General features: G+C 47.4%; 1 protein-coding gene across 1 annotated transcript in view; it reads right to left on the minus strand.

Moving 5' to 3' along the window:
• The window catches only part of LOC142488223 (polycystin-1-like protein 1), a 298659-nt gene that overhangs the window by 76643 nt on the left and 201737 nt on the right, over positions 1-20279 (minus strand). The window contains exon 9 of the mRNA XM_075588596.1: positions 4137-4269. Within this exon, the coding sequence (XP_075444711.1) occupies positions 4137-4269 (133 nt within the window). The remainder of the gene's footprint in view (positions 1-4136; positions 4270-20279) is intronic.

Below are 20279 nucleotides of genomic sequence, written 5' to 3' on the forward strand. Positions count from 1 at the left end.
AGAATAAAGGATGTACTCTTATATTTGAGTTGAAGGTGGAGAGAAAAGATGCTCTTCTGTACTGAGAATAATGGAGTTCCACAGATAGGGTATAGAGAGGGAAAATATTTGTGGCAGTGATAGTGGTGAAAGGACTCAGGAGCTACTGTACAGTAGGTGCAAGAGACAAGCACAAGTACAGTAAGAAACTGAAGCTGGGATATAGAGAGGGAGAACAATGTAGAGCTTTGAAGTCGAGGAGCAGTTTATAGGTGCAGCCAGGAGATTGATTGAGGGAGTAGATGAGAAGACATTTTTCTGGAAAAGCGTTAAATGAATTTTGGATAAATTGCAAAGGAGAAGCTTGTGAGACAGGGAGACCAATAGTAGATTACCAAGTCAAGACAGGAGATAATAAGAGCATGCACTGAAGTTCTAGCAGTATAGTGACAGAGGAAATTACACATTTTAGACAGATGCCCTCTGTGTCTCATGCCCTCTGTGTCTCTCTCCCTCTGTGTCTCTCTCCCTCTGTGTCTCTCTCTGTGTCTCTGTCTCTGTCTGTGTGTGTGTGTCTCTCTCTGTTTTTCTCTCTCTCTCTGTGTGTGTGTGCGTGTGTCTCTCTATCTCTGTGTGCCTCTCTCTGTGTGCATGTGTGTGTCTCTCTCTCTCTCTCTGTGCATGTGTGTGCGTGTGTGTCTCTCTCGCTGTGTGCGTGTGTGTCTCTCTCTCTCGCTGTGTGCGTGTGTGTCTCTCTCTGTGTTTGTGTGTCTCTCTCTCTCTGTGTGCGTGAGTGTGTGTCTCTCTCTCGCTGTGTGCGTGTTGTTCTCTCTGTGTGTGTGTGTGTGCGTGTGTGTCTCTCTCTCACTGTGTGCGTGTGTGTCTCTCTCTCTCGCTGTGTGCGTGTGTCTCTCTCTCTCTCTGTGTGTGTGTGTGTCTCTCTCTCACTCTATGCATGTGTGTGCGTTTGTCTCTCTCTCTCTCTGTGTGCGTTTGTGTCTTTCTCTCTCTGTGCATGTGTGTGTGTCTCTCTCTCTCTCTGTGCATGCGTGTGTGTCTCTCTCTCTCTATGCGTGTATGTGCGTGTGTCTCTCTCTCTCTCTCTGTGTGCGTGTGTGTCTGTCTCTGTGTGTGTCTCTCTCTCTCTCTCTCTCTGTGTCTCTCTCTGTGTCTGTGTCTCTCTCTGTGTCTGTGTCTCTCTCTGTGTCTCTCTCTGTGTCTCTGTGTCTCTCTGTGTCTCTGTGTCTCTCTCTGTGTCTCTGTGTCTCTCTCTGTGTCTCTGTATCTCTCTCTGTGTCTCTCTCTGTGTCTCTCTCTCTGTGTCTCTCTCTCTGTGTCTCTCTCTCTGTGTCTCTCTCTCTGTGTCTCTCTCTGTGTGTCTCTCTCTGTGTCTCTGTGTCTGTCTCTCTGTGTCTCTCTTTCTGTGTCTCTGTGTCTCTCTCTGTGTCTCTGTGTCTGTCTCTCGGTGTCTCTCTGTGTCTCTCTCTCTGTGTCTCTCTCTCTGTGTGTCTCTCTCTGTGTGTCTCTCTCTGTGTGTCTGTCTCTCTCTCTGTGTGTCTCTCTCTGTGTGTCTCTGTCTCTCTCTCTCTCTCTCTCTCTCTCTCTCTCTCTCTCTCTCTCTCTCTCTCTCTCTCTCTCTCTCGGTGTCTCTGTGTCTCTCTCTCTCTCTCTGTGTGTGTGTCTCTCTGTGTGTGTCTCTCTCTGTGTCTCTGTGTCTCTCTCTGTGTGTCTCTCTCTCTGTGTCTCTCTCTGTGTGTCTCTCTCTGTGTGTCTCTCTCTGTGTCTCTCTCTCTGTGTGTCTCTCTCTGTGTCTCTCTCTCTGTGTGTCTCTCTCTCTGTGTGTGTCTCTCTCTGTGTGTCTCTCTCTCTGTGTCTCTCTCTCTCTGTGTCTCTCTCTCTCTCTGTGTCTCTCGCTCTGTGTCGCTCTCTCTCTCTGTGTCTCTCTCTCAAATCAAATCAGCTTTATTGGCATGACGAAAGAACATTTCAGTATTGCCAAAGCGTGAATAATAGGTGGTGGGGGACAATAATTACACGAATACTAGGGGGTAAGGTATAATGATTGCAGGGTATATGGGTAACAGTTTCACACAGGGGTGTGGGGGTTAGTGTACGTCTCTCAGCTTGTGGCAGGTGCTGATATAGTGTGCAGCCAGTTCTGCTGTGTTTTCATCGTCTCCCAGAAGGATCGCTATTTTTTGGTTCTCTTCTGTATTATTAAAGTTCTGGATAACAGCAGTGAGTTTCTCTAGGTGGGCACTCCTCACTTCAGAGTATTGTGTGCAACGCAACAGGAAGTGAGTTTCATCTTCTACCTCACCTAGCTCACATCTTTGGCACAGTTTCATCTCCCGGGGCTTCCAGTTCTGTCTGTGCCTGCCTGTTTCTATTTCTAGGCTGTGGGCACTTATTCTGTACTGGCTCAGGGTCTGTCTCTGTTTTGGGTCTTTTACCTTCAGTAGGTAGGGTGCCAGAGTGTATTCTCTCTGTAGGCTGTGGTAGGTCTCCAGCTTCTTTGAGCGTTGGATATCATTTTCCCATCTTGTCACATACTGCTTCTTCATTTCGTTGGCGATTGAGTTGATTTCTTTTTTCGGCAGGTTGTTAATCTGTGTGGGGTTTTGTCCTTGGAGTGAGAGGACAAGTTGTTTGATGGCACAGGGTTTAGTGAGGAGGTCCTGACTTTGCATTGCTCTGTAGCAGTAAGACTGTGGGTGGCTGGTGTTTAGGTGAGCCCAGAATGTCAGTGCTCTCTTCTGTACAGTGAGCAGTAGAGGAAAGCGGCCCAGCTCAGCCCGGCATGCATTGTTTGATGTACTCCTGTGTACTTGGAGAAGGTGTTAGCAGAATTCCAGATGCAGTATTTCTGTTGGGCTGGTATCCCATTTTGTGGAGTCTGGGTATTTTACAGGGCCCCACACCTCGCTGCCATACAGAAGGATGGGTGTGATGATGCTGTTGAATATTTTCTCCCAGATTCTTATTGGTGGTTTGAGGTGGTACACCTGTTTCCTTATTGCATAAAATGCTCTGCGGGCCTTCTCCTTCAGTGTATTTATGGCCAGGTTGAATTTCCCTGATGAGCTGATTGTTAGACCAAGGTATGTGTAGCTCATTGTCTGTTCCAGTGCATTGTCGTCCAGTGTGAATTGAGATATGGTTGGATGTTTTTTTGATTTTTTTTGGAATACCATTATTCTGTTTTTTTCTAGGTTCACAGAGAGTGCCCAGGTCTGGCTGAATTTTTCTAGTATTGCCAGTTTCTGTTGGAGGCCTTGTTCTGTTGGAGACAGCAGGAGCAGGTCGTCTGCGTATAGTAGAGACTTAATCTCAGTTCCAGCCAAGTTGAGCCCAGGTGCTGAGGAGGATTCTAGGGCTGCTGCGAGCTCATTGATGTAGATGTTAAAAAGTGTGGGACTCAGGCTGCAGCCCTGTCTAACTCCACGGCCTTGATGGAAGAAGTCTGTCCTTTTGTTATTTACTTTCACGCAGCATTTGTTTTCAGAGTACATACTTTTGATCGTGTCGTATGTTCTCCCCCCTATTCCGCTCTCTAGTATTTTCAGCAATAGGCCTGGATGCCAGATGGAGTCGAAGGCTTTTTTGAAGTCCACAAAGCAAGCAAAGATTTTGCCCTTGTTTGTGTTGTGGATGTGTTTATTGATCAGGCTGTGTAGGGTATAGATGTGATCTGTGGTGCGGTGGTTTGGCAGGAAGCCTGTCTGGCTCTTACTCAGTACACTCTGCTCTGTGTCTCTCTCTCTCTCTCTCTCTCTCTGTGTCTCTCTCTCTCTGTGTCTCTCTCTCTCTGTGTCTCTCTATCTGTGTGTCTCTCTCTCTGTGTCTGTGTCTCTGTGTCTGTGTCTCTGTGTCTGTGTCTCTGTGTCTGTGTCTCTGTGTGTGTGTGTCTCTGTGTCTGTCTCTGTCTCTGTGTCTGTCTCTCTGTCTGTCTCTCTGTCTGTCTCTGTGTCTGTCTCTGTGTCTGTCTCTGTGTCTGTCTCTGTGTCTGTCTCTGTGTCTGTCTCTGTGTCTGTCTCTCCTTTAGTATGAGAAGAAATTAAATAGAAATAGCCTTGCTAAACCGGCTGTATTGGTTTGTCATATGGGAAGAACATAAGTCACATTATTACGAAGAATTTTGTCAAAAACTAATATACCTGAATTTTTTGTGGTCCCATATGTTTCACAGGAGGTGGTTGACAGGGCTCCTTCACAACAAATATCTGCTTGGTTAGGGATACAGTGCTGACATTATTGAAGATTGAAACATTCACTGTAAACTCCCCTTGTCTGAAATTAGATACAATTCATCACTCAGTGTTTCACTGTCATACTGTAGTATATAATGGTTTTGACAACATACAAATATGAACCCTGTTTGTGGTGTATATTTTTATTTAAATGTGTGCACCAAACAAATTATGAATTGATAGGATAGTTCTTTTATTTATTCACAAAGAGGAGTTTACTTAGAAGTTATCTGGACTTCCTCCTAAACTAAATTGCTGTGATGCATCAAGGCAAATTTGGAGCAACATTTATGCTAAATGTGTACTGTGATGGTAGGGGCAGCCGGTCTTCCATAATCAAGGTGAAGCCCGACTGTCTGCCCCAAAACCGTGTAAACTGGCTGACTAGGTAGGCCACATGTATTTAATATCTGGGGATGGAGGTTGGGGGGGGGGGGGGGTGGCGGGGGAACCAGGAATGTAAAATTGCCTGTGTGTAACTGTAACAGAAAAGCATTTTATTCCCTATGAAAGCAATTCCCCAGTCTAGTGAGCCAGTATTGTAATGTACAGAAAAGTGATTTGAGTGTCAGCCCTGTAAATGTGTATTGTGCTTTGCAGCTGTGAGTTATAATTTCTATGGAAGAAGACTCAGTAATTCATTTGGCTTAGCTGTTCCATAGAAATGATAAGATCAGGACAAAAGTTGGGAGCGCCTAGGTGCCAGGACTTATGGTGAGCGGTAAAAGGCAAATGATCAGATCTGGGGATTGGGCTCTTAGCGGAGTAGAGCCCAGTGTATCCCACAGACTCTGAGGTGCCTACCCAGCGGGAGGTATAGGACTGGCTAATGGAATCAGTTGCCGGTCTGAGCCCCGCAGGCGCTGTTTCTCTTGGCAAGTTTGCATTCCCTGCTCTCCAAGCAGTCCCATCCTCACGGGGCGGTCTTGGGTGTGACGGTAGGGGGTAGCCGACCTTCATAATAAAGGTGAAGCCTGCTGGCTGCCCCTAAAATCTGTGTGTCAAGAGCCGAGAGTGTCAGTTTGTGGGTCTAATATTGTACATTGTGTTGCTGTCACGGGAGACCAGCACTTTTAACACCTTAATACCCGAATCCTTTGATTGAGCAAAGCAAGAGACAAAATAAATTGTGATTTATTTACATAAGGAACACACACACACGATTATTTGCAATAAACACTTGAAATACACTTACTGGGACGGGGCAAAACAAAATCTTCTATTTCCAGAACTAAATCTTTTGAAACAGAGACTTTAGGCACAATTTCCCAGGAGCGGGAGTTGTGTGTGTAACGGTTCGAGGCCCCCCCAATCTCATATTGGCCCCTACGTGCATCATCTGCCCCCAGTTACATCTCAGTGTAGTGTGGTGCACCTGCTGGCTCACAGGACTCCTGAGTCTCCTGCTTGATGTTGGTGGGGATTTCACCATAACAAGCGTATGAGGTAGTGCTGAGTTCTACTCACAGTTGGTACAGCGCCTCCATCCCTTCCAGATCCCCACAACAGCAGGGAGGAGTTTCTGGAAGAGAACTCCTAGGTGCATCTTCTTGCTGAATAACTCCATTCTCAGACCAAAAGGGTCTCTTGAACAAGGGCATCTTTATTTGCATGGTACATGGCAGACTGCCCATCATAGCGGCCGACACTTAGCCGCACATCATCATGTTGTACCTCTCAAGGAAGGTCCTTCCTGATTCTGTAATTTGCCAATTAGGGTTTTCCACCTCTCCCCTAAGGGAGACTACCAGCTTTGCCAGAGCCCTGGACACAGTGTAGAATCTGCTTGTCACTCACTGGACTGACAGACAGCCTTGAACTGCTGCAGACACACTCTTGAACTCTTACTTGACAGAGCAGCAACCCCTAACTTTTGGAAGTGCTGTGCAATATATAGGCTCCCGAAAGACCCACCTCTGTGTCACTAACAGTGGACACAGAGCATGTTGTCACTTCCTTTGCTACATATGACACATCACAGGGTTTGAGGGCAAACCTCCATGATGACTACTGGCAACAATGCCTTCTTACCAGGGATTACTGGCAGAAAGAGAGAGATATGTAACACCAATTTTACACATGGCTACATGTGCAAATAAAGCCGAAAACAGTCTTTGGATAGGGGCGTCTCTCGCAACTCCTGTTTCTCCTCCGCAGCTGCTTGCTTCGTTCTACCGCCGTAAAATTGGTTTGGAAATCTTTAGTTCTTATGAACTTTAGAAGCTGGATACAAATCTTGGTTACGATGTTACAACTATGTACCGCACAATGAATCTAACTCCCGATCAGCTGCAGGGATTTTTAAAACAGTCAAAACCCCTATCTTTAAGCTCTGCAGCCAATCGCTGCTTGGGAACTAAATATGCTCACCCATCCCCAGGTTCCCAGTACCTTACAGCACTGGGCAGAGGGCTTCTTAGTATGCTAAGGGCATACGCAAACCTCGCACTTTTGCCGCTTAGCATACCAGACAAAGCCCCCTTTACTGGCAAAAATCTTGTCTACTTTACCCAGACATCTGCTAGGATTTACCATTCCCCACTTAACACTTTAAGATGTATGAACCCTTTTAACTCCGGACTTTTTTAGACATCCTGGAACCATGCCAGCAGGATGTCTTACAAGTCTGTGGCTAAATTATGCATGACTCACTCACAGGAATTCCCTGCTATGCATCCTTAAAGTATGGTACTTATAATTAATTGTTTCCGCTGTCCCGGCTGCCTCAATGAAAACCCCCTCATGCCTATAATGTTGGCACAATTAAAAGAGGGGGACTTTCATTCATCAATTTTAATATATCTCTATAAAAATTGCGGCATAACCTTTTTAATGATTTTACTCATGCAGCACTCACAGCAAAACTCAGCACTCTTGGACCATTCTAGCCGAAGTTAGCTAAACGCTATGTGCTGTGCTGTAAGCTGCTGCTTTTTAAAACCATGTTTCCTTTGCGCAGGTTACAGGGAAACATGGGCACAATAACACACACATTTAAACCAGGATAATATTATCACCACCTTATACCTGGTGGGACACACACAGACATTTTTAATACAATTACAGTATTACTGCCATTACTAGGTCGCAGAGCTGGCACTCTATAATTCCTCAATATGGCTCAGGGGCACCCAACCAGGCATAATACCTTTATTTACTGGCCTGGGTACCCCCTCATCATCACAGTTGCCCTGTAATTCTGTCCCCATAATACTGTCCCCTGCAGGATTATAAATTGGGATGAAATGTATAGTTAGGGTCCCTTTTAGGAAATAGCTGCAGTACAAAGACTTTGGGAAAAGAAGGTTAAGAGTGGATGTTGGGGGGCAAATAGGGTTGAAATCTGTGTAAAGTGTTGCTGACCAGAGATACCGTTAGTCCTGATATTTTACCCGCAAATAGTGTATGATTTGCGGGTACGTGTCTGTAGATAAAGAAGCGGGGTATATGGAAGTCTAATGTAACCCTATGTAATATCTTTGCCCTGCCAACAAGTTCTACATTTGGGTTTTGGAGTCCAAGTTCCAGAGCCCAAGATCCCAATGTTAAAGTATAGCAAAAAATTGACCTGTTTGGGGTTTTACATGTTCCCCTTATCCGGTAAACATGGGATTTAGGTTGTTGGAGTTTTAGGTGCGATATTTGGGTCAAAATGTATTTATCCTGTTTGCAGGAGTTCGGGGAACAAAGTTACCGGTAGTCCTGTAATTCTCCCCAACGTGCAGGCATGATTTGCAGGTACGCAAGGTGAATTACACAGGGGTTACAAAGGGTCCCCCAGAATCCTGGTTTTTGAGCCCAAGTATCCCAAACCCATTTCTCACACAGGTATAAGGTTCTCCAAGAAGTATACGTTTATTAAAACAGATGTCGATACAGTCAGCCTGGGCATCTACATAGGCACCGGTATGTCTGCATAGACATTGGAGTTCAAAGGCGAGAAAGGATGTTCAGAGGTGAGAAGACCATTTGGTGAGCAGGGAAGGTTGAAGTATTAGGTCTGGAGAACAAGTGTCACCCCATTGGGGCTTCTTTGTGACTGCCAGACCTGGTGAAGCCTGCCCAGTGGGTGTCAATGGATTGGCTGGGGGAAGATGCTGCAGGTAGGTGCATTTCACAGTGGTTAATTCATATTTCCCACTCGCCCGGCTTTTCGAGCCTAAGCACACCCCCTCCTTTCATTGGGTAAAGCCAGGCGAGCCTCCGGCTCGTGGTAAAATTCCCACGCTCTGATTCGTCGCTGTTCCAACTTCTATGCTAGAGATAGCTCAGCGGAGTGTATGTAAGGAGATGGCCCAAGCAGAGAACCAGACAATCCAGTGGCTTGAGTCGGTGAAGCGCGGGTGGAAACTATGGTCTGAGGAACCCCATGTAGATGGAAGATCTCCTGAACAAAGATATCTGCAAGCTTGGAAGTCCTTTCAGGCCTCCAGAAATAAAATATGTCTGTTTTGAGAATCGATCGACGATGACGAGAATCGTATTCATCCCTTTGGAAGAAGGTAGGTCTACTATGAAATCCATAGACAAATGGCTCCAAGGGTGGTATCTTGTTGCGGGCACATGTAGCACATGCTGGAATGAACTCCTTGATGTCTGCATGCATACCTGGCCACCAAAAGGTTCGCTGTGCGAGGTCAATGGTTCTATGAACGCCTGGGTGTCCAAATTATTTAGCGGAATTACACCACTCCAGGGCCCTTTTTTGGTATAGAGGTGCGGTGAAGAGGCGACCCTCTGGAACTTTGAGACCCTCTGGGATATGGGATTGATCCCGGCGAATCTTATCCATAACATCAGAGTTAGCAGAAATTATATATTTAGAAAGGAGCACTGTCTCCAATAGATCTTTGAACTTTTCCTCAGTGAGGAACTGCCGTGAGAGAGCGTCCGCTTTGAGATTCTTGGATCCCGGACAAAGGAGATTATGTAATTAAAACGGGAGAAGAAGAGCGACCAGCGCGCTAGTCAGGCTCCTAGGCGACGAGTGCCTTCTATATAAAAGAGGTTCTTATGGTCGGTTAATATAGTAATGGGATTTTCCATACCTTCCAAGAGGTGTCTCCATTCTTCAAGAGCCAGCTTGATTGCCAGTAGTTCCCGGTTCCCCACATCATAATTTCTCTCGTTTTTTTTTTTTTTTTTTAATGCGCACGGATGCAGTCTTGCCAATGGAGATTTTCTTTGAGATAAGATGGCCCTGGCCCCAACGTCAGATGCATTTACCTACAGTGTAAAGGGTAATTTTTGGTCAGGGTGGGTGAGGATAGGAGCGGACACGAAGGCTTTCTTCAGATGGTCAAAGGCTAGGATGGCAGCTGTGGACCACAAGGTGGGATCTACACCTTTCTTGGTTAAGGCCATGATAGGAGCTACCGTAGAAGAAAACCCTCAGATAAATCTGCGATAATAGTTCGCGAAGCCCAAGAAGTGTTGGATACCTTTGAGAATGGTCGGACGGGGCCATTCTACAATAGCCTTGAGTTTATCAGGATCCATCAAAAAGCCGGAATTGGAAATTATATATCCTAAGAATGCCGTGGAGGTCTGATCCAATTTACAAATCTCCAATTTGGCAAATAGGTGATTCTCTCAGAGGCGTAACAGTACATGTTTAACGTGGCTGACCTGTTCCTGGGTAGACTTGGATAAGATCAAAATGTCATCCAGATAGACAGCGAGAAATTTGTTGAGGATGTCCTGGAATATTTAATTGACAAAGTCTTGAAATATCGCCGGTGCGTTGCAAAGACCGAAGAGCATGACTAGATATTCATAATGGCCATCCCGGGTATTGAATGCCGTTTTCCATTCATCGCCTTGGCGTATTCTCACCAAATTGTAGGCACCCGCAATTCCAATTTAGTGAAGATAGTTGACCCTTGTAGACGGTCAAAGAGTTCCGTGATCAAGGGCAATAGGGGGCAAGAGACCCCTATAAACAATGCACAGTCGGAGAGACCCGTCCTTCTTTTTGATGAAAAAGAATCTGGTTCCTCAGGGGAAGATTTCCGAATAAATCCCTTCTAGGAGGCAGGAGCGGTGTCAGAAGAGCATTGGCCACTGGAGGATGTGGGCGGGGAGCACGCAGAGGGCGGTGTGGCTCCCCGAAACTTACACAGGGATAGGGCCAGTTTATGGCACATGCTTTCATGCCAGGTCTTGAGCCACCTCAATAGGGGCCTTGTTTGTGGGGCTGAGCATAATGTAACAGACATGCTCACCACTTGGACCTGACCGCAGGGCTGAGTTTGGGATATGGTAGCACCAACCTGAAGCCACAAGGCTGAGTCCGGGTTGCGGATTCCATAGTAGTACATAGCCAGGTCAGGATTGGAGAGAGCAGCGTAGTCAAGATCCAGGCTGGGGTCAAGTCAGGTGGCACAGGAGCCATGGTCAGGGTCACAGGCTGGGGTCGGCACCAGGGAAGGCTTCAGCATAGGGGCTTCAGCATAGTGAAGGTCTCAGGAGCAGACAAAGCATCAGCAGAGGGAAGACCTCTGGAAAGGGAAGACTTCATCGCAGACCTTTGAAAGCAGAATAGGCCTCTGGAAGCGGGATAGGCCTCTGGAATACGGATAAGCTTCATCACAGGGACTTCAGCACAGGGAAGGCCTGAGGAATGGAGAACGCTTCAGCAGAGGGGCTTCAGCACATGGAAGGCCTCAAGAACAGAGTAGGCCACAGGCTAGGCAAAGCAGAGCTGCTTGTGACAAGCACATGTTACAATGAATATGTTCAGCCCCTTTCTGGTGGAAGAGGCTTACCCTAAATAGCATGGAGAGCCAATAGGGGCAGGGTTGCAAAGAAGGCAGCAAATAGGCAGACTGCAATGTAAGTCCAGGAACAGCTGTCCCCAATCACTTAGTCAAGGGAGACGGTTTCCCGGAACCTCTACAGCCATGTAAGGGTGAGTTCCAGCTAAACCCGGGACTGGAACCTTTATAGTATGTCACTACCCAGCCACACTACAGAAAGCGGGTCCTCAACCCCATTCCGGTGCCGGTAGCACGAGCACTGAAAGTGGCTGATCCTTCCAAGACCACCAAGTCATGGAGGACTGAGTCTAAGGCCATTGGGGCTGCAGCAAGGGCTTTGGAAGTGGTCCAAAAGTACTGGTGCTTCCAGTGTAACCAAAAAGGACATCGACGGGTGGATTGCCTTGATCTACCCCTGTGACGGTGAAGGGGTAAACCAGGCTCACAATAAAAGTTAAGCCCGTTTGTTTACCTCTGATCAATGATTGTACATGCATTGTATGATATTATGCGACAATAAAGAATGTATGTGTTTTCACCTTTCCAGGAGTGCCAGCAAGCAGTGATTGCTGGGCTATGAGTTTCAAGGGTGGTTTTACAGAGAAAGTCTGAATGTCAGAATGTGTCTAGCTGGTCAGGGTCCAGAGTTGCTGGATACCCCAAAAATGTAGCTGGGAATCAGGTCCCTTGAAAAGGCTTGCGTGACTCACTGCTAGGATTCACTGCTTCAGCACAGACCAGAAAGGTAAATGGGGCAGAGCGATGTGAGGTGTCCCTGAATTTGTCAAGGGGTCTCTAGGTTAAAGGGGATACCCAAGTAATGCCCAGGTCACCCAGAACCTGTATAGGGGTTCTGGGGTACTACAACCATACATACATATGTGAGGGATTTTAGAAGTCCATTTTTATAGTGTATTGGGAATATGGCTAGTAAGAAACAGTGCAGCTTTTTATTCTATTCCCCATACCAACAGACTTATAATAGTTTAAAGTGTATATTTTTTATTAAACAGTGTGTTTTAAAACATATATGCTTGTGCACAGTATTATGAGCTGGGACTTTCATATCCAATGTCCTGAGTGAGTCTTTGGGCTACCAACTTTGGTGCCCGCGTGTCTACTCAGACATCGAACTTAAAAGCCACAGAGGATGCTAGAGGTGTGAAGACAATTTGGGCAGGATGGCTAGGTGAAGTATCCACGTCCTAGGATGAATGGAAGTCCTCCGGACTACCATTTGCCTTCCCAGCCATGTAGGCGCCTAGCCCAGCGGGTGGCTTCTGAATACCAAGTGGCTGAGGTGGCAATCTTGTGCATGCCCTTAGCTGATTCAGAAGATTCACCTGCCCGGCTTCAGAAGACTGGCATCGCTCTGATTAGCTAGCAGGAAAGTTCCCATGCTGAGATTGGCTGGAGTATTTCATGAATGAACTGAGAAATACTATAAGGATCTCTTAACCAATCCGGTCATCATATTCTAAGTGCCAGACCAGCAGCGGCAAATTTGAAACGACCAAAAGATGCTCCGAAAGAAATAGCAAAGACGCCGGCTTAAGACATCTGAGGAGAAATATTTTTTAAGTCCAGCTCTTCGCGGACAAGTTCTGAGAATTGAACGTAGCGGTCGCGACTGGGATTTCAAGCCGGATTTAGTTCTAGGACGTTTGGAGCTAACCCCCGATGAACTGATTCAGCACCTCCAGAGGACAGAGAGCGGTGGCGTCAGGAACTTCATGCCGATTTGAGAACCAGGTTCCCTGACGGGACCAGGCAGGTAAGCCAGACCCAGCCCAACCTCATTTCAGACGTCAGTCATGAACCCCTTTGTGACCCTTACCCTGATAAAGTGACTGAGGACGACCCCAGGTAACAGTGCTGTTAGACCCGCTATGGAGTGCATGAGACCCGGGCGGCCGAGTCCGATTCTGAGAGAGTGTCCGATCAGTCCCTTTGACAATGCAAGCTTTTATACCGGGAACAAGCCCCGAGTGCTCCAGCCAGACAATGGACAGATAGGGAACAGTGGTTACAGATAGTCTTGAGGGTGAGGCATTGGGAGATCCTTCATAACAGAGCCCGTTAACGCCTGCTTTCTACTGGCCGGAGGCATCGGCGATTAACTGTGCCTGTGATGTCTGCTCCATGTATCAGGTTTCGGAGTGTCAGCTCTTCAGCCCAGTGATTGTTAATGCATTCTGTAAAAATGTGCGACAAAGAATTTTTGTGTTTTTACCTTTCCAGGAGTGCCAGCAAGCAGAGATTGTTAAGCTATGAGTTTCAAGGGGAGATTTACGGAGAAAGTCAGAATGTGTCTAGCTACAGTAGCTGGATTCCAGAGTTGATGGATACCCCAAAATGTACCCAGTGTTTCTGTAAGGGGGTACCCAGGCCACTAATAAAAGGTATTTGGCCCGGCTGGGTGCCCCTGAGCCATATTGTGCAATTGTCAGCTCTGCAACCTCAGTAATGGCAACAACACTGTGATTTCAATAACAATATATGTGTGTCTCCAACCAGGTATAAAGTGGCGAGACTAATATGATTTCTAAATGAAATGTATAACTGTGGCAGTGTTTTCCTGTAACCGCATAAAGGTAAAAATGGTTTTAAAAACCCAGCGCTTGGCAGCATAAGCAAGCGGCTTTTAGCTAACTTTCGCTAGGAAGCTTCTAGAGTGCTGAAATTTGCTGTGAGTGCCGTTCGGGTAAAATCATAAAAAACACATAACGTAAATTTTATAGAGTCCCCCTAATTTAATTGTACCATTATTTTAGGCACATTGGGATTTTCATCTAACGCCAGAAACAGAGGAAACACTTTATTTGTAATCACGGTCGTTAGAAATGTATGGCAGAAAATTCCTGCAAGGTAACGGCGCATATTCAGCCCTGGACTTCTAAAGCATCCCGCTGACCCGATGCGACGATGCCACGATGTATAGAAAAGTCCAGAGTTGGAAGGCGCCGATGTACTAAGGTGTCACGTGGGAAGGTGTAACACAAGTATCCCCATCTTAGTAAATGTCCGGGCAATGGGGCCGGGTCTGGTATGCCAAGCGGCAAAGGTGCAAGGTTCGCGCATGCCCTTAGCAAACTAAGGAGCCCTCTGCCAGGTTTTTGTGAGGATTCAGGGATTGCGTCTCTTGCGGCGCAGTTCCTCCTCTTTAATAACTGTACTGCAGTGGCTGCTGCCTCCGATCTGCCCCCCGCTAGTGCGCGCACCCCCGCTCTGTTTACAGAGCGCGTGCGCACCCGCTCCTCTTCTACCAGGTCACAGACCTTAGCTCCGCCCCCTCGGTCACACCGCGCCTCCGCTGCGCGCGGCGTGCACGCGTGACGTCGCGCAACGAGCCCCAGCTGCGAGTCAAGATTGCTGTAAGCCCTTGTCTCTTGCAGCCTATCCTTTGCATCTGCAGAGGCTTCGCCTCCACTCCGCCCCCTCTCCTACTGGTTCCTGTCTCCTATAAAGAACTGCCTCTTCCGGTCATACCTTGCTGAACATAACCTTGTGTAGCCTTTGCGTGTGCCTGTCTTGTCCAGCCCAGTCTTCTCTTGTTCTCTGCAGTTAACCTCTCGTGTACCGACCTGGCTTTGCATTTGTATTCTCTCCGGCTCTTGACCCCTGGCATACGGATAACGATGACGAGTACCTCTCCAACCCCAGACCACAGGCTTACGGACTCCAACTACGTGTACCTCTCCAACCCACGGACCCCGGCAGGTATTGGATTAACCCTTTCTACATACCCAGACCTAGCAACGCTACAAACCACCTTCTGGGCTCGCCCCCGCTACTGTGGGTGTGTGGCACAGTCCTTCCCACCTCAGTGCCGAGGTCAGGTCTTGTTTGTGGGCTCGCACAAGCGTTACAGTATGTTCAGCCCAACAAACATTGACCCCCCTGAGGTGGGCCAAACCACAACTGCTGCTACTCTAGTGGGAAACATACCCCAGGAACCACATCTTCTGACACCCAATCAGTATGCGGGTGAGCCCCTAGGATCCCGAGGCTTTCTAATCCAATGTGACATCCACATTGAATTAACCCCCTCTCGCTTCTCTACCGATAGGTCTAAAGTGGTTTATATCATTACATTGTTAACCGGAGCGGCACTGGCCTGGGCATCTCCTATCTGGGAGTTAATGCCTGAACTCACGCAGAACTTTATTTCATTCAAAGAAAGGTTTCAGCAGGTTTTTGACACTCCTGGCCGCGAGGCTACTGTGGCCTCTTCTCTTTTCCATATCACCCAGGGCCACTGGACCGTCGCGAAGTACGCTCTTGAATTTCGGATTATTGCCGCGGAAACCGGTTGGAACAAAGAGGCTTTAACTGCAGCCTTCTGGCATGGCCTCTCTGACTCCGTGAAAGATCAAATGGCTGCACGTGAAAGACCCACTGCCCTGGAGGATCTGATCTCTACATGTACTGTATGCGGGTGGATCAAGAGAGACGAAGTGAACACCGGATTACACGTACGCCGGTACCTATACCTATCTCTCCTACTCTCTCTCCTTTTGTTCCAGTTCCTGAAGCACCAGACCCCATGCCGCTGGGTACTCACCATTTGTCCTTTACAGAAAAGCAGCACCGGAGAAGCGAGGGGCTATGTCTTTATTGTGGCCTAGCTGGTCATTTGGCGTACCGCTGTCCTACGCGTCCGGGAGAATGCCAGCGGCCTATAAGGTAGGTGGAGTTTCTTTGGATACCATATCTTCTTGTTCCTCTTCCAAGGAAAATATGCCAAAAAGGATCCTTCTACCTATCATAATGGAGGGTACGGACTTTCATATTTCTGCACTTGCCTTCATCGACTCTGGGTCTCGAGGAAATTTCGTGGATCAGAATTTTGCAGTAAAACACCGGATCTCACTGCTTGGTAAGTCCACTCCCATAGGACTCGAAGCGATAGACGGTCGTCCACTCCAGCCTGCCTTTATTACCCTGGAGACTGTGATCTTCACCCTTTCCACCAAGGATGGACACAAGAAACAAATCTCGTTGGATGTCATTCATTCACCATCTGTACAGGTAATCTTGGTCTCCCCTGGTTACAACTGCACAATCCCGTGATTGACTGGACTGATAAACAACCCATATGTTGGTCTACCCCCTGTGCCATTCCTTGTGTTCTCACTTCACTCTCTCTTGCCGGTTTAGAGACTGCGGATCCTTCCAAGGGGTTCCTTCCAGAGGTCTACCATGAGTTTATTGATGTTTTCGACAAGGTCCGTTCAGAGATTCTTCCTCCACATCGTCCCTTCGATTGTCCCATTGATCTGATTCCTGGTGCCGTTCTGCCTAAAGGCAAGTCTTACCCCCTGTCCCTTCCTGAGTCCCGAGCCATGTCCGAGTATATCCAGGAGAACTTTGAAAAAGGCTTTATTAAGAACTCCACCTCTCCTGCTGGGGCAGGGTTCTTCTTTGTAAAGAAAAAGGACAGATCTCTTCGCCCCTGCATAGATTATAGAGGCTTGAATAAGATAACACAGAAGAACCGTTACCCTTTACCACTCATATCTGAATTGCTTGACCGTCTACAAGGTGCCTCCATTTTCTCCAAACTTGATCTCTGGGGTGCCTACAACCTGATATGCATAAAGGAAGGAGACGAATGGAAAACGGCCTTTAACACCCGCGATGGCCATTATGAGTACCTAGTAATGCCGTTTGGACTCTGTAACGCCCCTGCGGTCTTTCAGGAGTTTGTTAACGAGGTTTTTCGTGATGTTCTCAATTTATTCGTAATTGTATACCTTGATGATATACTAATTTTTTCTAAATCCTTTCCTGAACATATCCAGCATACCAAGCTAGTACTCTCTCGGCTTCGTCAGAATCGCCTGTATGCCAAGATGGAGAAGTGTATGTTTCATAAAAATTCTACTTCCTTCCTGGGTTATATAATCTCCGAGAAGGGATTTTCCATGGATCCTGAGAAACTAAAGGCGGTATTAGATTGGCCCCAGCCCACGTCGTTTAAAGCCATCCAGCGATTCCTTGGATTTGCCAATTATTATCATAGGTTCATCCATAAATTATCCACACTGGTTGCTCCTATTACCGCTTTGACCAAGAAAGATGCTGATCCTTCCTCCTGGCCTCCGGAGGCTGGTCTTGCTTTCGAGTCTTTAAAGAAGGCCTTCACCACCGCTCCCATTTTGCATCACCCCGACCCCTCCCTTCCCTTCACGTTGGAGGTCGATGCTTCGGACATTGGAGCCGGGGCAGTGCTCTCCCAAAGACGTTCTCCTCAAGATCACCTGCATCCATGCGGCTACTTTTCCAAGAAATTCTGCCCCGCGGAGATCAACTATGATGTAGGTAATAGAGAACTTTTGGCTATCAAACTTGCACTCCAAGAGTGGAGACACCTTTTGAAGGTACCGAGAAACCGATCCTTATTCTTACTGACCACAAGAATTTATTGTATATTGAAGGTGCTCGACGCCTTGGTTCCCATCAAGCTTGCTGGGCTCTTTTTTTCTCAAGATTCAACTATGTAATCTCTTACATTCCTGGTACAAAGAATTTGAAGGCCGATGCCTTGTCCTGTCAATTCCTTTCCGAAGACCGATCCGACGACCTTCCAGAGACTATTCTTCCTTCAAGATTGATCATTGCAGCAAATTCCTTCGATATTTCGAACAAAATTCTGGACTCTCAAACCCGGATTCCAGAGGGCCTGGAGGTACCTGAGGGCTACCTATATGCGGCAACCAAATTCCGTCAAAAAATTCTTGAGTGGGGTCATGCTTCCAGGTCGGCCGGTCACCCTGGGATCAGAAGAACCACCGATTTAATCAGACGTACTTTCTGGTGGCCAGAGATGTTGAACGACATTAAGGAATTTGTTTCATCTTGTTCCATCTGTGCTCGTAATAAGTCCGTTAGAAAAAAGTCTTCTGGTCTGCTACGCCCGCTCCCCATTCCTGAACGTCCCTGGTCCCATTTATCAATGGATTTTATTGTGGAGCTGCCCATTTCCAATGGCATGAATACCATCTTGGTCATTGTGGATAGGTTCTCCAAGCAGGCCCATTTCATACCCCTCAAGGGCCACCCTAACTCTGCAACTCTAGCTGATATCTACGTCAAAGAAGTCTTTCGTATACATGAGGTTCCTGTTTCAATTGTATCCAACCGTGGATCCCAATTTGTATCCAAGTTTTGGCGAGCTTTTTCTCAAAGACTCAATATCTTGCTTCTTTTTTCTTCCGGGTATCACCCGCAAACCAATGGATAGACTGAAAGGGTAAATCAATCATTAGAACAATATCTGAGATGTTTTGTTTCGGATACACAAGATAATTGGGCTGATCTCTTACTGTGGGCTGAGTTCGCACATAACTCCCTTAGAAACTAATCCACCCAAGAGTCGCCCTTCTTCGTCAATTACGACTACCACCCTAACTCTCTTCCCATTTCTTCTAATACCTCTGGAGTCCCTGCTGCTGATGCCAGAATCAATGCTCTTCAAGAGTCATGGAATAAGATTCGGAGAACTCTCCAGGAATCGGTTCGGAGACAAAAGACCCAGGCAGATCAATATCGTCTAGAGGTGCCCAGGTTTAAGACAGGAGACAAGGTATGGCTCTCATCTAAGAACATCAGATTAAAGACACCTACCTAAAAATTAGCTCCCAGATTCTTGGGACCATTGAAGATCCTGGAACAGGTTAATCCTGTGGCGTACCGCCTGGACTTACCTCCCTCTATGAAGATACCATCGGTATTCCATGTCTCTCTTCTGAAACCTGTCAAACAGAGTTCCAGGAATCCTGATGTTGTTTCCCTTCCTCCTCCTGTGTTGGTGCATGGTCAAGAGGAATTCGAAATCCGCTCTGTCATTGACTCAAGAATCTCCAGAGGAAAGGTGCAGTTCCTTGTACACTGGAAGGGTTTCGGCCCTGAAGAACGTTCTTGGGTCTCCAGTGACCAGATTCACGCTCCCGGCTTGCTCAGACGCTTCCACGCCAGGTACCCAGACAAGCCATTTATGGATCGTCCGGAGTTCGATCCTCAAGGGGGGGGTACTGTGAGGATTCGGGGATTGCGTCCCATTGCGGCGCGGTTCCTCCTCTTTACATAACAGTACTGCAGCGGCTGCTGCCTCCGATCTGGCCCCCGCTGGTGCGCGCACCCCGCTTTGTTTACAGAGCGTGTGCGCACCTGCTCCTCTTCTACCAGGTCACAGACCTTAGCTCCGCCCCCTCGGTCACGCCGCGCCTCCGCTGCGCATGCCGTGCACGCGTGATGTCGCGCAACAAGCCCCAGCTGCGAGTCAAGATTGCTGTAAGCCCTTGTCTCCTGCAGCCTATCCTTTGCATCTGCAGAGGCTCCGCCTCTACTCTGCCCCCTCTCCTACTGGTTCCTGTCTCCTATAAAGAACTGCCTCTTCCTGTCATACCTTTCTGAACATAACCTTGTGTAGCCTTTGCGTGTGCCTGTCTTGTCCAACCCATTTTCTTGTTCTCTGCAGTTAACCTCTCGTGTACCGACCTGGCTTTGCATTTGGATTCTCTCTGGCTCTTGACCCCTGGCATACGGATAACGACGACGAGTACCTCTCCAACCCCAGACCACAGGCTTATGGACTCCAACTACGTGTACCTCTCCAACCCACGGACCCCGGCAAGTATTGGATTAACCCTTTCTACATACCCAGACCCAGCAATGCTACAAACCACCTTCTGGGCTCGCCCCCGCTACTGTGGGTGTGTGGCACAGTCCTTCCCACCTCAGTGTCAGGGCAGGTCTTGTTTGTGGGCTCGCGCAAGCGTTACAGTTTTGAAAAGTATTGGCAACTCCGGGATAGGTGGGGAATATTATTCCCACGGAGTAGATTGGCTGCACGTGTTAAGTATAGGACCGTTTTAGTGTATAAGAAATCCTGCAGTCCAACGGGAACAGAGATTCATCATGTAACAAGATCAACATCGTAACAAAGATTTGTAATAAACTTCAGGAGTTCGTAAGAACTAAGATTCCTAGATCCAATACCACTGCGGCAGAACGAAGGAAGCAGCACAGGCAGAGTAACAGTAGTTGCGAGCGGCACCACTGACCGAGGACTGCTTTCCATCTCTATTTACGCACAACTCCCTCTCCTGGGAAATTGTGCCTGGAGACTATTTCCAAAGATTTCGTTTTGGGAACAAGATTTTTCATTTGCCCAGTCCGAGAAAGTGTATTTTTAGTGTAATTGTAAACTGATGTGTGTATGTTCTTTTCTGTAAATAAATCACAATTTATTTTATCTCTTCGCATTGCTCAATCAAATGATCCGGGG

Source organism: Ascaphus truei, chromosome 2 (genome assembly GCF_040206685.1).
Source record: "Ascaphus truei isolate aAscTru1 chromosome 2, aAscTru1.hap1, whole genome shotgun sequence".
Classification (NCBI taxonomy): Eukaryota; Metazoa; Chordata; class Amphibia; order Anura; family Ascaphidae; genus Ascaphus; species Ascaphus truei.